The 18341-nt window shown below is 38.9% G+C and overlaps 1 protein-coding gene across 5 annotated transcripts in view; it reads right to left on the bottom strand.

Annotated features, from left to right (window-relative positions):
* KCNIP4 (potassium voltage-gated channel interacting protein 4) overlaps positions 1 to 18111 on the bottom strand; it is a 457716-nt gene extending 439605 nt beyond the window's left edge. Inside the window, exon 1 of one of the 5 annotated variants that reach the window (XM_086746789.1) lies at positions 17969 to 18111. In XM_086746789.1, coding sequence (XP_086602915.1) covers positions 17969 to 18029 — 61 coding nt within the window. In that variant the 5' untranslated portion in view covers positions 18030 to 18111. Of the gene's footprint in view, positions 1 to 17751; positions 17800 to 17834; positions 17940 to 17968 lie in introns of those variants that run through there. The other 4 variants (XM_086746795.1, XM_086746791.1, XM_086746796.1 and 1 more) reach the window with 4 other exon arrangements.
* Positions 18112 to 18341: the final 230 nt, after the last annotated feature.

Below are 18341 nucleotides of genomic sequence, written 5' to 3'. Positions count from 1 at the left end.
CCACCTCAGCCAACTCCCCCCAGTTTGTATGTTCAGCATGACATCATATGGTGTGGAATATCCCTTTCACCAGTTTGGGTCACCTGTCCTGGCTGTGTCCCCTCACAGCTTCTTGTGCATCCCCAGTCCCCTCGCTGGCAGGGCAGTATGAGAAGCTGAAAAGTCCTTACCTTAGTGTAAGTAGTGCTCAGTAACTACTAAAACATTAGTGCGTTATCAACATTATTCTCATACTACATCCAAAACACAGCGCTATACCAGCTACTAGGAAGAAAATTAACTCTGTCCCAGTTGAAACCAGGACACCCTGCATCATGGTTTAGCCCCACTCGGTAGCTATAATACCACATGGCAGCTTGCTCACAATAACAGAATATACTAAGTACATGATTCACAGCACAATAGCTCATGGTGATCCTGATGCCCAGCTCACTCCTGAGTAGCAAAAAAACCCCTTGGTGCCATCCTCACTTTATACACTGAGCATGACATCACATGGCATTGAATATCCCTTTGGCTAATTTGGGTAGGCTATCCCAGTTGTTGGCTAACGGCTAAGCTATCAAAGCTGTGTCCCCTACCAGCTTCCTGTGAAAATTAACTCCATCCTAGTTGGAACGAGGACACCCTGCAAAATCCTAACAACACTTCCTCCATTCCTGGCAGTACACCTCTTGGGACTTCACCAAGCATCACCACAGAGGCCTCTGTTGCAAATATAGCCTGTTCCAACAAGCTGGGGCTTGTCAGCTTGCAGAGAAGCTATTTTTCTTATACTCTATTGTCCGTAGGAGATTTGGCCAGTAAATGCCAATTGCCTTTACTAGTCTGCAATCATAGAATCACAGAATCATTTGGATTGGAAGGGACCTTAAAGATCATCTTGTTTCAATCCCCCTGGCCTGGGCAAGGACACTTTCCACTAGACCAGGTTGCTCAAAGCCCCATCCAAACTGACCTTGAACACTTCCAGGGATGGGTCATCCACAACTTCTCTCTGATGTCTAATCTAAACCTATTATCTTCCAGTTTAAAGCTATTACCCCTTGTCTATCACTACATGCCCTTGTCAAAAGGCCCTGTCCAGCTTTCCTGTAGGCCCCCTTTACATACTGGAAGGCTGCTCTAAAGTCTCCCCAGAGCTCCAGAACCCCTAATCTGCTTTATGTTTTCCCTGAGAAAAGACAACAGCTTAGCATGCATCCCAGACTTAGGTTTTAAAAACTTCTGTAAAACCCAATGTGAATAGATATGTATGTTTTACCCCAGCTGACCTACTCAGTTCATTTAGAGATGCTATAGATGTACAACACAATCAAGTACATACCATACACATAGACACAGTGAAATAGGAAACAAAAATAATGTAATGTTATTGCATGCTATACATGCATATGCATACAGATCCAACACTTCCACACTGTGGCTCAAATCTCCAGCTATTGATGCTCACCTAGGCCACTGAAGGCTTTTCATAAAAACAGGAAACTAATAAGGTTGAACAGACAGATCAAGAGCTGTACAGAAATACCAAAAAAAACCCCCAGATCCCATTCTACAAGGGTTCTACATACAAAACTAACAAGAGTCCTAACAGATAAGGAAATTATACTGACACAAGAGTTTATTCTCAAAATTAGTTTCAGATAGATCATGGCAATAATACATAATGCTTGAGTGCCTACATCTTTGAGAATATATTAAACTGTTCTTTTTGGCATGTCTATGCATGGCTGTAATTGAGAACTGAATTACTTAACACTGAACACCTAAAACCATTCCTTTCCAATCCATGAACTATTAGTTACATAATGCATCTTACACTGCAGAACCACTCTTCCAATTTAATATGTGACTACAGTCTTCCCTGCGATTTGCTTAAAATTATTCATCCAGTTTTCTCTTCTCTTCAGTGAGGACCATCCCTGGAATAACTTTTAAATACAAAACTATGCACAGAAATGTAAAGAAAGATGAAAAATGCAATATTTTGGGGGCCACAAAACCACAAGTATTCCTAGAAACTTAATTGCAATTAATGTACTATAATGGCACTTTAAAAAAAAATGTCAATTTCAGTCATAGCATCATAGAATGGTTGAGGTGGGAGAGACTTCCAGATGTCATTTGGTCCAACCCACCTGTTCAAGCAGGGCTACCTAGAGCACATTGCCCAGGACTATGTCAAGGTGGCTTCTGAATATCTCCATATATAACCTTTGGATTATAGCTTTGGAGATACTCAGATTGCATAATCTCCCTTGGAAACCTGTGCCAGTGCTCATCCTCACACTAAAGAAGTGTTTCCTGAGGTTCAGAAGGAACCTCCTGTGTTTCACTTTGTGCCCGCTGCCTCTGGTCCTGTCACTTAGCCTTCATTAGCTTTCTCAGCCTTTCCTCAAAGGAGAGCTGCTCCAGTCCATTCAGCATTTTCATGGACCTTTGCTGGACTCTCTCCAGCACGTCCATGCCTCCTTTGTACTGGGGAGCCCAGAACTGGGCACAGTACTTTCTCCAGCTGTGGCCTCACCAGTGATGAGTAGAAACTTCCAGTCACTTTCAAGCTTCAAGAAATTACTATTAATAATTTCTATTTTTAGCTTTCCTCATGGAAGAAATTTCCACTTATACAATTCTGGGAAAAACAAACCAGTGTGTTTTTTCTTAAGAGAACTCAATATGAGAGACAAGGAACGAAGTCTTCATGTACTCAAGATTTTTAAATGTTGTTCATAGTAGGCTGAGATGGCACTTACATGAGCTAAAAATAAATCTGGTAGCTGCATCATGTCCAAAATAATTGGATTTAGAAGCAATTTAGCAATGTTTAAAAGAAGTATAATCACTCCACACAAATTTGATTCCTTAATGCAGAAAGACATTGCAAGGTGTAGTTTTTGAGCCTGAAAATATGACAAAGATGAAATTAAGTTAATTTGGCTTTGTGACCATTTCTATAGCAAGTAGGGGTAATATTAGACTTTATAGTTATGGTGTGCAAGAAAAACCCTACCCAATTGCTATGATCAAACTCTAAGTGAACTTACAAACATTCTTGAAATATTGGCACAGTATTTTAAAAGTCCCAATTCTAGTGTCATAACAAACTAATGTAATTTATAAAATTAGCCAGCCTTCACACAGATTTATACTCTTTGCAGTGCTATTGAGTTAATTTTCTTTCTGGGTTTTTACTGACTTTGTATATTCTCTCTGGGCAAGTAATTGCATCCTGAAACACAGAAATTACAAAAAGTTACCAGGGTGTGTCTGCATCATGCTGCAGAATGCAGTCTGCGATACAGTCAATTTAAGATGGTGTATTTACCAAGTCCAGCACTGAAATTCTAGCACACATGTATTCTACTTTTAAATCCTGTTATGTTTATTTTTGACACAGCTATAAATTTTCCTTTTCAAGAAGACATTTAGCTAATGTGAGCTCTGTACTGTGTTCTGCACATGTGTCATTCCACAGTCACAACTAAATGAGCAGTCTGAATACACACAAAGAGAACTAATTGCAAATTGTCAACTAGGCAAGTGATAGCAGTTATCAAATAGTGAGGAGCAGCTTCTGCTCAATGATGCTGATGCTTGGTGATGGTGATTAGATGTTAGGAAAATCTCTGACAGAGAATTTGGCTCTACCAAGACACAATTTTGGTGATACTAATATAGTAAATCCTAAAATACATAGGCCTAATCTTTAACAAATATCCCTAAAATATTAGGACAGTCCCTAAGCATGCCTCCATAAATTCCCTGACCTAGGAAGGATCAGATTTAAATTCTGCAAAAGAGATGAAACTGTAATTCAACAAACTCACACAATTTCTGGGCCTCTGGAGAACAGGAAGGCTCTCACAGTGCTGACACGTCATCTCCAGGTGTTTCCATTAGCATTTCCATTCAGATCAGGAACGTGCTTTCAGAAGTCACGTAACTGTCCCCAGTTGCCATGTTTTGGTTCACATCATGGAATGCACTTGGAATGCACAAATTGGATTCTTTTAGATGAAACTCAGTGGGAAGATGTGCTCCAGAAGCTCACTTAATGCACCCAAACTATTAGCAGGCATTTAGTCAATTGAACTAGACTAGAGCTAGTCTGAAGTAAAACCCTGTAAAAATTCTTATTCATTATTACTCAGAACCCCATTTCACACTGCAAGTCTGAACTACTCTTTCTCAAATTTGGGCACAGCCCAAATGCCTACACTGAGAAAATTATGATCTTCCTGCTAAAACTTCTCAATTTCATTTCTCTATCACTTACAAATTATTCTTCAAGACTTCAGAAAGTGTACAGTAGTTTTATATTAACATGGTGAAAATTCTGATTAAAAAGCATTATGAACCTATAATCCAAGAACAATGTAGTTCTCCTCCTCGGTGTACTATTAAAGGTACATGATTACTGGCTAAATAGCTTAATATAAAGACTAATAACTAGACTAATAAAAAGTTATATAGGAACAGGCACAACAAAGAGAATTCATTTCACACTTTATTTCCACCTAAGGTCAAATGTCTGACAAAATTGTTTCAAAGGAAAAAGGCAGCGCTAGACTAATATACTTGTAGAACATTTTAAATAAAATCCAAAGGGACATTAAATGCTGTCAAGACAAAGACACACAGTGTATAAAATACATTAGCTGTAATAAATGTTAACAAAGTCATTGTCAATCAAAACACTGTGAAGTTGCCTAAGTATACAGAAAAGAAATAAAGTTATATATAAATATAAAATCAAGAGTAACATTTTCCCAGCACAGCCAACACAAGGAATGTCGAATGGTATAAAGTCAGAGCACCAGCTCTGTGCCTCTAGAGGACTGCCTGCTAAAAGCCTCTGCCTGGGCTCATTAAAATAGCTTTATCACATCTCACAACTGAATTCAAACACACAGTTTAATTTATTAACGTCCAGAGACGAGCTATCACAGAACTCTCCTGGAACTACAAGCTTAAAGGACCGTATCCCTAAACTATCAAACTATAAAAATGAATTTGGAAAAGATAGATAATAAATCCTCTATGTCATTTGTATGCAAATGCCATTCTAATGGTGGTTTTAATCAGGCACTGAACGGAAGTTAAATACTTTTGGAGTATGTACACCAAAAATTACAACTAGAACAGCTTAAGATGGTACAAAATTTAAAATATATGACATCTTTCTTGATTAAAGCCTCCTAGATACATCAGTCTTGATAAATGAGAGAGGAATGAGCACACTCTATTTTATCATTATAATAACATTTGGTAAAGACACTCATATAAAGCGGAGGCACATCTTTTCAAGTGTGAGATGGTACAGCACTGATAAAAATAATCTGAATAAGAAGTGTTTGAAACATCAAAAGCTTTGCTATTGCCTGTGACATTGACTTTTCATGTTAAAAATTGTTTAAAGTAACTGCCTTCAGTTTTTATTTATGGAAGAGAGAACTAAGATGTTCATGCTACATATCAAACGTTCAAGAGCTAAAATATCCTTAGACAAGATACAGTTCATAAAAAGGTCACTGACAAAGTTTCCTTTCTGAAGATCCAAATCTAACATCTGGAAAGCTGTGCAAGTTGAAGTTGTACTTACCTATTTTATTTATTTGGAATATATGTGCAGATCATAAAAGAGACAAGTTCTGGAGAATCTCTTCAGGATCCTTGTAGTCTTTCATCAAGCTTCGCATAGAAATAAGGTAAAGTTGAGGGTTATTTCCTGTAAGACAATGATGTAACTTACCCTACAGTGATTCCTCAGACCCAACAGGAACCGGGAGCTGCTGATTGCATCTCCGTGGAAGCAATAACTCCTACAGAGTTGTTGTAGGATAGGAAGAATTACCATCCACAGGAGCAAGCTGGAATCTCTCCTTTGCGCAAACAGAAATTCCTGGAGCTAAGTTGAAATTTGTACCCTGCTTTTATTTTTGCAACTTCAAGCACTGCAGTCAGTAAGCTTCCAACAGGTTTGGAAGTTAGAAGATAAAAAGCAACACTCAAAGTCTAGTTATCATTTGTAAAGTAGAAGAAATCAAGTAGAGTTCCAGAGAAACAGTCTATCCTGTAGAAATAGAATGAAGAAAAACTATTTCGGTAACTCTGACGCTGCTTAACATGTTAAATCACAGGCTGCAGACAGGTGGAAGGCTTCTGCAAAAGGGGTAGCAGTTCATACTTGAAGGTATAAACAAGACAAAAGTCTGTAAGATACACCAAATAATGTTTTTGTGCTATTCAGTACTGTAAAATCTTGGCTATGTATTTCATGTATTTGGTGTACCAAGCTTTAAATGTAAGAAGATTTACTTTAGAACCAGGAAAAAGTTTGTACCAGGAAAGATACTGGAGTAGATTACCTAGTGATGTTACAAAGCACTCAGTACTGGTGGATTTTAAGTACATGAGACAAAAAGCTGCCTGAACTACCATAAAAATATTTGATCCTGCCTTAGGCCATCAGGAAAAATAATAAGAGTTTTCAATTTCTCTTCCAAATGATTTATCTTTGATTCCACGGGTTTTATTGCTTTCATCTGAAAAGTACAAATGAAATACAATGTAATAGAAATTTTGAGCTGGATTTTGCATCAGCCTTCTGCCCTGCGTAGGCTGTATGGATTATATACAACTGCATGTAATCAGCGCGGTTAGTCACTGTCTGCCTAGCATTCAGAGACACATAAACCTAGAAACTCAACTGAATATATGCCTATTTATTTTATCCTCAGCCAAAAAATCCACAACTTTGTCAGTAGTGTTGTTTTTTTTTCTTAAAACCCAAGTTTCTCAAATCATGATATTGCACAAAAAAAATCGCAGCATTCCTTGAAGAAGTGTTGTTTCCCAGAAAGCAAATAATTAACTGACTCTTAGAAAGAGAAAGTTGCACTTTTCGTGGTTTGAATTGGAAATAGTCTCCAGTGTTCTAAGCAGAGAAAGAGACTCTTTTGATATCTTTTTCTATTTCTCATATTCTTTCACATCATATTAGCATTACAATATTATATTAGCATTACAAGGTGTACTGTCAATGTAGTTGGGTATCCTCTAAAGCCACAGCCTGTATTTTTGATCTATGAAATCATGGACTATGCAGGAAGAGAGAAAAGCTTTATTTCTTCCCTTCTCTGTAAGAGGCTTCAGAATCTGAAGGACTAAAGTCAACTGTTCAAATAATTATGACCAAGTATATTTCTTCAGTAGAACAGGATGATTCTAAGTTGTAAACGTTACACTGTATTGCAACTGCTGTAAGGTCTCATCATAATGAAACAGGCACTGATGGATCAAGATCTACATTAATGGCCTCAGCACAAGGTGCATTTAATCAATATGCACTCTTCTTGGAACACAAACCATCGTTTTAGTGTTACTGCAACGAGAAACCGGTATCAGTTTATCCAATTAACTGTATGTTTACTATTGAATACACATTTCTTCTAACACTACACCTGCAAAATGGACCATACACCATCTACACAATCAGCATTGTACGTTGTCACTTAACAAACAGGGGTTTGATAATGCCATCAACTTTTTCTTGTTTGTTTTCAGTGAGGAATTAGTCTCTTAACTGACAGCATTTTTGTACATATTCTTTGTGATGCAGCATACACAAAAACACACCATTAATGTTCTGCATTCTTGAAAGGAGAAACACACACACAAAAAAAAAAGGGTTTACGTTCTTCTGAATTCTGTAATTGAAAATGTCCTAAAAGATTGTCAGTCTAGTAGTAATTTAAAGTGCTCCTGATTAAAGTGATTGTTGATAAAACACTGCTTAATAAGATGTCACAAATTTACTGACACTTTTCAGATTGCTTTACATTCCATTCTGAACAGGTCAAAACATTCTCGCTTTTGCATTTCTAAGTATAGGCAGTCATTTTTGAACCCTGGTAAAGTAAAATATCCAGTCAAATTAGGAGTAGAGCTGTTATTTTTCTTAATACAACATGAAGTTTTAGCTGAACACCCCCAATATCTTCAGGAAGGAAAGAAGTTACTCATTCTCAAGAAGTCTGGGATGACTCAAAGATTTTAGAAATAAGAAGTTATCTTTATATTGAAATATAGAATTGCTTAATTCTATTTTAATATCAGAAAATTAGCTGAATGCAAACAAAAAGTGTAATTGAAACAAAGACTTTTACGAGTCTAAATAATGTCTAAATGCTGTACAACTCTGCAAGCTAAGTAATTAAGCAAGGTATTCAAGTATGAACCTGTATAATTTTAAGTCCTGCTAGCCCATACATTTAACAAAGATTTAAATTACTAGGGGGAAACATGACAGCAGGTGTGCCACATAAAAAGCTGTGTCACTGTATACCCTCAGTCACGTCTGTTCCCTCCTCACCTTAACCTCAACATACTATTTTTTTCCTCCAGGCTATTGGAATTCAGTTTTATAAAACATGCATTAGGGACCCACCAGTTCCACTGGAGGCATCACATACTCTCCTCTCCTTTGACTGACAATCAGCCAACCTAGAAAGAGTGCATAACCTCAAAACAACATCACTCTGACGTAAGAGATTACACAACAAAGGTGAGAAAATGCTCACTGAGCTGAGGGGGTTCACATGCACCTTCCAAGTGGCAAGTAGAGACAGAAGTGGGAAGCCATTGCTTGAAAGAGCTGGAGGTTTCAATCTCATCCTGCAAAAAGGATCTTCATTCACGATGTACTTGAAGGCAGAAAGGGCAAAGCCTATCACCTATTTACCAAATCCATCCGGCTATTTGACCTCCTCTTTCCCCTGTTTTCCAGGTAGGGAAACAAATATGTAGTCCTCTTGAGAGAGACTGAAAGGAATGGCTTTGAAGCAAACAATGAAATGGGTTGATAGGTCCTAGCCACAGAGGTAGTGCTCTCATTTTCCCAATTCTGGACAGTAGGCTGATAAGATGATTGCATAACGTGGCATATTCCAAAAAGCAAAACAGGAAAACCTCATCTCATCGCCAACACAAAGACTGGAGAATGACATCGTATATTTACGGAAACACTAGCATGAAATTCTCTGTCTCTTAATCATACTGCACACTCTCACAACTTGCAGATATATCCACTTTGTTTTATTATATTTTTTTTCTTGGGCATCTTAGATTTGGTAGACTGCAGACTCTGGCTGTGCAGAAATCAGGGCAGCACCTAAGAGGCAGTGTGTGTATGTAAGCAATTACAGCATCTTTTCTAAAATAACAATGAACTTCATTGTGTACTTGTTTCAGTTACCAGCAGGTGGATGCTGCCAGCACACAATACTCCGGAGAAATGGTCTAAATTTATCTTTCCTATAGACAGCATTACAACATGTGATACTTTTTAAAATGTTGCATCTCAGAACACAACAAAATAACCTCAAATGTCCATAAATCAACATGGAAAAGGATATATAGAATAGAAAGAGTGAATCATTAGATATGGAGGGTACCATTCACTTACTGAGCAGTGGAATGTAAGTCAATAGTCAAGATGATTAAGGACATCTGGGTATCATCTGGTTAAAATTAGCTACATTGTCAAAACTCAAGACTGATGGTGATCTGAGGAAACACCTATCATACTGTTACCAGCACTCAATGAAGCAAAACATGATTCTATGACTGGATCTGCTTGATATAAATCTTTTGTATTGCTTCAAAAGAGTATTCTTAAGGATTTTTCTCCTATTTATTTTAAAATAAACAGGATTCATTTATCTCCAGCTACAGGTAATAGAACAGCAGATCCCAGTTCCGCTTGCTTGGATATCACTGAAGCCAAACACATAAGAAGGCATTTCTTCATATTTTTCCTCTCCTTTCTTCTAGCTGCTCAGGCAGGCACTGCAATCCCACAGCCTACTTTTTATTCTCCCAACACCTGTCTGCACTGGGAAACCACATGCACATACACAGCATGTCCCTCCCAGCACTGGTGCTAACTGAGTGTGTGTGCAGGGGCTTTCCCTGGCCCAGCTCAGCGCCTGGACAGGGAAGGGGCATCTGCTGCAGCAAAACATCCAGGAGTGGTTGGTACAACACACTTGGGCACACTCTAAAACAAACTGTCTCAAAAAAAGGTCAGTTCTTTCTAGGGTGTTATTTGAAACTACGAGCAGTAATATTCATTGGGAAAAAAAAAAAAAAACCATTTTAGTAGTACTGGTTCAATTATTTTTAAAACGTGATAATAGATTGTTAATTTATGGTACTTAGCACATACATAGACATCTCTACCTACTACAAATTACAAATCTCAGTGTTCAGTTGCAATAATGTTTGTATCTGACAGATGTTATATAAAGTGTGACTTTGAGAAGATTATAACTTCAAATTGCATCAGGTAAGTAAGTTAAAATAAAAAAAAAAAAAATTATTTTTCTGCCATTCCAACTTACTGCAGGCACTAAGGACGTTCTCCATTTAGGACAGTTCTTTTAATCATGTTTATCTTTTGTTGGTCATAATGATGTCTTTCAACATGCTTTTATCAGAACATATGCTGTAATATCATTAAAAATTCTAAGTCAATTAACTATATTTAATTTTAAAAGTGAAAATTATGTAAATTTTGTAAATTTTTCCATAGGTTCATCAACACTGATTAAACCACACTCTACTGATAAATGCTTGTGATGTAGAATACAATGTCATTTCTTTGTTTAGAAAGTGTTACCTTAAATTAAAACACAGGGCAAAAAACTATAGTATTAATACAAGTGAAGAACAAAACATATACAGTAACGTTTAAGTAATTAATTATTGTTTTGGAGCACAACCATCAAATAATTAAATAAATAAAAATCAATATAATTACTTTCTATACAAAAATGGATATTTGTCAATATTGCAGACGCCATGTCTACAGTGACTCAATGATTTCATCTGAATCAAATTGTTTCTCCTCTATTTAATAAAACCGTTCAAGGATTTGGAAATCAATTGGTACAGATTACCAGAAACATTTCTGTGAGAGTGTACAGAAAGCAGAATTTCTTACAAAAAAGAAAACATGCTAGGGATTTGACCCAAGAAGTCCTCAACTAGCAAAGCAGAAGCATGACTAGCCTCAGCATTCCCCACAGCAGTCCTTACGTGGCAGGGAATAACAGCCAGAAGACAGTTCATTACTGCAACGCGCAGACACTGAGCGCACCTTTGGCAACTCATCACACAAATTAGGTAAGCCCCCAGTTATTGTATCATGCAGATATTAAGAGACTGGGAAGGGATGCGTAGATGTGCTTTTCATTTTACTGTAAAGCATGTAGATAAGTGACTCAATAAAAGGTTTTGGTCATTTGACCTTATTTCAAGATATATCAGAGCTATAAAACTTTTAATTATTGCTAAGTATTTCCAGCACAGCAGTTTCCTTCCTTTATGCAGAATCACGTAAACTTGATCTGTGTTTCAGTTCCACATTCAGTGTTCTCCTGATTTTTACAAATATTAGGATCAAAATCCTTAGTCGTGGCAATTATTCCCAGAGGTATCAAAGGGTTTATAGGAATAGTGACAATAGTCAAATGAGTTACTGTGATGAACTGCTGTTCTGGTTGTTCCCACTTAGGGCAAGGATTAAAAAAACCCTACACTGTGAAGAATCAGACTCATCATCATATGTTATGGCTACTGCTTACCTTTCTAATAAATCCTAAATGTTTCTTCTGGATTATTAACAAAAGTTAACTTTGATTCAAAAATAAGAAAAATATTTGTTATACTAAAGCCTAATGGCTATAGTGATTTTCACAAAAATTCTCTGCTGGAAAGATAACTGGAAATTGTGACAACAAGACAACGTATCAGTAAAATTGGTCTTTTTTCCCATCACTAAAATAGCAAACCCTTTCTTACTGACTCCACAAGAAGAGCAACTACCTCACAGTCTATGTTGTAGGACATTCAAAGCCTTCAATTTTGTATAACCACGTCTATGCTGTCACCACGTAGTCATTTTGTGGCATACTGATACAATGGGCTGCATAGAACTAGGCATTTCACTGTGCTCAGGGAAGCTTCTGCGTTTACACTTTATTTGGTGAAACATCTGGCCTACAAATAAACACATTTTCTTCTACAATAAAATCCAAACATCTCAATGTGAATCATTGTTCTTAACAAGGCAAAATATTTATAGTTAAAAATTCCCTATTGTCATGCCTTCCACCTGTAGTTCGTTTCTCCAGTGGACATACAAGCATCTATGACATTTATGCCATTCTTTGTGCTGCTGCAGTGTAAGTTATAAACATATAACAGGGCATCAGAACTATAAACTGTACCTCTAAAGAAATTTTTTTTATAGGTGAAAAAGAATATAAAAGACCAACATTATATTTATTCTCAGACCTCTGACAGAAAGCTCCTTTTAATACCATATTAAGTCTCTGCTAGACTGCCAGAAATAAAACACAGTATGTGTTCAGATCTACAGCTTTTATTCTCTGTTTGAGTTTATTCTTAGAAGTGAATGGATTCAATATACCTTCCACCCAACCACATATTTTAAACTGCTGCCAGTTTAGAGTTGTCTACAGACCTTCCACATTCATAGCAGTAAGTCTAAAGCCCAATATCCTCTGTTGCTGCGTTCATGAAGGTGGTAACACAGAACTGATCTCTCCTGTGGAGTGTGAGAATGGAAAATTAAGAGGGAAAGAACCAAACCATTATCTATATGATCTATGCGATCCCAAGACTCCTGTCATACAACTACAAAATAATAAGAACATCACAAAATATTTGTATTCCATGCTTTCCATAGTTCCACAGACTGAAAAAAAAATATCCATTCCATACATTTTCACTTCCACATTCCACCTGGTGTACTCAGGGGGAAATCTGGGCCAAGTACTGCCTAGCCACCAAGGCAACAGCAAGCAAAGACCTTATCAGAGAAAGCAGGATTCTGAAGGGACAACTACTACCAAAAAGCTTAACACCTATGTCAATCCTTTGTCCACTTACTTTTGACACAACCACACATTATTGTTCAGACCAAATATTACAGAGAAACAATGTTCAAACAAATCCATTAACCTCACTATGTTCAAACAAGCCCATTAACCTCACTATTAACTATCTCCAGCTGTGCTGCCGCGCTGTGCTCCAAAGAAATAAGTTTTTTGTATCTGCACTTCTTACACCCCAGAATAGGCCCAAGCCTATTAATTAAAGTGTGTGCTAATAAATAAGAGACGCCTACGTGGTTCAGACCCTATTGACTACAACTACTGAAAAATCAGCTTGGCTCCTGGCCCAGTCCACAACCTTGTGCCAATGTTTTCTCTCTCATCTCAAATAGGAGTAATGGCCTCTGCTAATAGGAAACAATAAATGGCCAGCAGTCGTTTGGCAAGCAAGATTTCAAATACAGACTCTTTCAGTACTTGCAAGAGAGGACGAGCAGAATAGCGGGGGGAAGGACAGCAGGACAAAATGCAAAGGACAGCGGGTAAAAATGCATATATCTATGAAACAGTGAGGTAATCAGGCGTTGTTGTATTTTTAGATACTTTCTTTTTCAAGTGCCAAAGATTCCGAATAAATCACAATGGCAAACTGAGTGGCTGAGATGCGATATATTACAGCTGAATATTCAGCTCCAACCCAAAGCGTGGGTCCTAAATGCTTATCTGATACACTGTAAAAGCTTTCCATGACACATGCTAGCTGCCTCTGAAACAGCTACATTAATCACTAGGTACCCTATCTGCCCCTGTATATTTCATAAAGTCTAAAAACACCTGGAAAGAGTTCCCTAAGTCCAATTTACCTGAAACTTGTCCAGATGTTTGTTTATTTGCATCAGCTCTCTGAACACTAGTAGTAACTTTGAAACATAGCATAATGAAAAAGAAAGCTGTTATTTTGTGCAAAACCTATAAAATTTATATTGGTGGGAAGCCAAGGTATTTTCAGCATTCATATCAAATATGATTCTCTATACAAAAATTTTGCATATAATTACTGCTTCACATGCTCACTGAATACAGGAATTCGAGATGGAGGCAGAGACCAAATTTTACACTGAGGCTTACACCGCAGTCAGTTCTCTCAAAACTTCAGTTATTTCCTCCATCCTGCAGGAGCAGGATGTATATTTTACCCTTAAAATATTTGCATCTATTTGCACGTGTATTAAAAAGATAGCTCCTTCATCAGATCATGAGTCCATTTAATTTATTCCTTCCCTTGTGTACTTGCAACTTTCACAGAAACATGTGACATTTGGAAGCTGCATTTCTAGCTGGCTGTGGCTCCTACAAGAAGAACATATTTGTGTTACAGAAGGCTCAGGCAGAGACAGAGGATCCACTAGGATACAGGTGCACAAGATAAAATGGCCAGGAGGTCCCTCATATCTAAGAAGACAAGAAGAGTGCTTAGGGACAACATTAGCAGAAAGAGTGACACTGACTCTTGACTGACAGCACGTCCCATGGATGGAGCTCCTAGACAAACCAAAGCTTTCATGCAGGTACAAGTATTGGTGCAAGTTACTTGGAGAGTCACTGTTTGCTTTTCATTGTGTCAAATGAATCCCATCTGGGTTACAAAGGAATTACTCCAACGCATTCCAGTAGCCCTCAACAGGACACACTTTTGTTTAACATCAGTTGTATCTCAAGATGTATAAGAAGCTGCTTCCTCATTCCCTCAAGAATGCCTCAGGCAAAAAGAGCAAGACAGTCATTAAAAGCAAAAGTGAACACTATTGCACAAGGATCTCTCAGAGGTATGGCAGAGAATACCAAACTCTAAGTAAACTTGAAGTTGGATAAACACTTTTTAGTAGTACTATTTGGTCCATCTTCTGCACATAATGCAGAAATGACAGCCTCTTTCCTGAAATGCAGAGTTTGTGACTGCCCTGTCTAGTCACAGAAAATCTTCAAAACTTGTCATAAATTACTCCATGGCTTTTTTTAAAGATTTCTTTTTTTTTTTTTTTAATAAGGAGGGGTACATTGGTCAGCACAATCCACATTCTGAATTCATGATACCCTAAAGCAAAGCAACCAGTTGCTGTGATAGTGTCTTATTCATATTGGTATTCCTAACAGTTCAAGTTTGCCCTAGATATTGAACACACAGGACATCTGTCTGTTAAACTCATTCTTACCCACACAAACTTTTTGTTCTCTTCTGGTTTTGCCAAGACCCTTCATGCCTTTACCCTGTAGCAGATGAGTTTTGGCTATTACTAGCACAAATGCAACTTCCACACAGATAGGACACTGGTAAACACTGTTTCATGGTGCAGAAAGATGAAACAGTTCATCCTTACAATGGTTCAATACGTAGGAGAGGAAGTATTTTGTTACTTCAACAACTCTCAGTGATGCTCCAGCTGACATTACACTGAAAGTAAAAGATGTCCTGCAAGTTACAATACAGTAAATGTCAGGTGAAAAGCAGCTGAAAAAGAGTCATTACTTGTGAAAAGGTACAAAATGTTTCCTTTGTAATTAATAATTTTCATAATTTAAGCTGCTAGTGGATTACTTGGGCTTTATTTCACCGGGAAAATGAAACAGAGGAACAGTTGCACTTCTGTTCATTCAGTTTTATGACTCTCCTCCACTGCCATCAAATCCCTGTAACAACTCTACTTCACATTTAAAAATAAGTATCATTTTAAATATTGTTTGTATTTGAAGGGAAATAAATGAGAAGAGATCTACTGAATGATTCCTCATTAAGTAACCAACAGACAGGTACATACAGAAATGCTGATGGTAGTGAAAATGAGTTGAAAGCTAGGGAGTCTGAAGGGAGACAGCTAGAGATAAGAAGGGTGGAAAGTGAAGTTTAGATGAAAAAGCACCAATATTTGGGGAAGATGAACACACATGTGCTCTCTCACATAAAGAGGAAGACCAGAGCAGTGAGCTAGACACTCACTTAAAGAAAAATCAAGCTAGTGATGAGATGTAAGTTGAGTGGTGATTTAACGTATGTCATTCTCCAAAAGAAAGGAGGTATTTTCTTTTAGCTTTGTCATTTTTATCTTTCCATTCTGGCAGAAGAATGTATTTTTGAGAGATGTTTTTCCTACAGTAACTCATATTTCAGTTAGATTTTGCTTTTTACTCTAAAACAGTGCAAAAGTATACCTTACTACCTCTCACCATTACAAGCTTAAAATGAATTAAAGCCACCATTAATTTCTAAAACCTACCAGGCATGCACATCAAGAGAATCAAAGTGGAACACACACTTAATATACAGTTCAACTGAAAACATTTTCTGTAAAAATACCATCTTGGTATTTCATATGATTTGTGTGACATGGATTCAGATCGTATTTCCCCAGTTTTCATATAAACACTTTCCTGTTACTGCTAACCATGCCTATAAGATGAAATGTTAAGCTGCAAACTCTCTTTATGCTTCAACACCTCTAGTAATGATCCATAACCCAAACTATCCCTCAATAGCAGCTGTGCAAATCCACTGTGTCTAAATTATGACCTTGCTTTTGTTTAGCCCAAACAGTCCTGCATGGCAGTTGCACAGGTGTAGCTAAGAGCCTGTCCAGTATTTGTCACTGATGAGGTATGTATTACGGAAAAAACAGGCTGACTTCCAGATCCCCAACAGACTGGAGTTGTAAGGCTGGCAGTGCTATGTGGAGGGAAAAGTCTTAATTATAACTTGGGGGTTTGGGATCTGAAAAGCAGTGAGAAGTATCACGTCACTTTGGTGGCCCAGTTCCTTGTTAGATAAGGACTAAGTATGCATTTTTTTAATGAAGCTTTAAAGAAATGCAAAGATGGATTAACAATTGAGCTGATAGCCTAAAACTAATTGCATACTCAATTACAAAAGCTCCCCATCCCCAAAGCAAATGATCTAGTATCCTATCTGAAGGGCTACAAGCATTTACACATAAGAAACGCTGGGATGTAAAGAAAAGAGAAAAACTAAGTACAATCCACCAGAGGACACGTGGTTGTGAGCCTCTTCCAGCAAGCAAAACAACTATTCTGAAGCATCAGAAATCAAGCAAAGGGTGGGACTCCACTGCATCTTTCAAGTAACTTCATGGTAAGGCTGTCAGTCTACACTGGCATCTCACAGTTTGTGAGAAACCTAGCAACACAGTAAGAAACATTAAACAGTTTTCCATTTTTTTTCTCAGAAAACAATTTTCCCCTATTTTTGACTGGCTGTTTTGCAAGGTTTTTCATTAACTCTCCAACCATCATCAGCTTAACCTTCTTACCTTGAACTGGGCACCTTTCTCAGCAACAGCATGTTACACACATTGCACTCGAGCAGCTTCATTTCTAAATAACTCTGTTTCCTACACATGCTGGGAGAAAACTCTTAACACTCTAGAAGTCACAGTTATCGTGGAGGAGAGCAAAGCATGCTTTTCTCCTCCTTAAAAGAGCAAGTTATTTTGTTACCTTTCTCAGGTGAATGTACAGCTACAGACTGTAATACAGCGAAGAGGAAGGCACCAGGTAGCCTCTGGCTCACTGGGAGAAGCTCGTCTCCATCAAATAATTGTTACTTGGGCATCAGGAAGGTACAAAGATGAAAGCAAGGAAGTATAAGTGAGACTGATCAAGATTACCTCCTGGGAGTTGGTAACCTGCGAGGATGTGCATGATGCGCCCGGGAGGTTCATACCCAGCTCCGGGTCATTTCAGCGAAGGCAAAAGTACCAGTTAGGTCACAGCAGCATCTCACGGCGGGCTCCGCAAAGCCCTGAACGTTTCTCACCCCGAGATCCCAGGCGTAAAGCGTTCGCTTGCCGTCCCCATAGACACACACACATTTTCCCAAGACAGCAGCGATGCGTTTACCTCATGCAAACAGGCAGCTCCCCCCTCCTCGCCCCACGCCAAGTTGCAAAAGACTTGCTGCTTCAAGGCGGGGGGCGAGACCCCGAAACAACTAAGAAAAAAAACCCGGCTCCCCCGCACCGCTCGGGTCCTACCGCCTGTGGAGCTGGCCTCCTCCAGCTGCGCCGAGATGCTCTCCACCCTCCTCACCGTCATGCTGGGAGGCGGGAGGCGCCCGGAGCCGCGGCGGGGGAGCGCGCCAGAACCGCGGCGCCGGGGCCGCGGGAATCGGAGCGGGGCCGCGGCAGAGCAGAGCGGGGCCGGGCGCGGTGCGGTGCGGTGGAGCGAGGCGGGGCCCCGCCTTGGAGGCGGCGGCGGCACCTCCCCCGCCACCCGCGGCGGCTGCGGGGCGCCCGGTGGCGGGGACGCCGCCTCCAGTCCTTCCCCGCCCGGCGCGGGGCGGGGGTCAGTCCCGGCTGCCTGCCCGGCCGGACTGGGCCCCCGCAGCGGTGGGGCTGCCCGCCTCCG

The sequence above is a fragment of the Chlamydotis macqueenii genome, chromosome 4, assembly GCF_036417535.1.
Source record: "Chlamydotis macqueenii isolate bChlMac1 chromosome 4, bChlMac1.mat, whole genome shotgun sequence".
NCBI lineage: Eukaryota > Metazoa > Chordata > Aves > Otidiformes > Otididae > Chlamydotis > Chlamydotis macqueenii.
The sequence above is the reverse complement of the archived record's forward strand: the minus strand, read 5'-3'. Positions and strand labels throughout refer to the sequence as shown.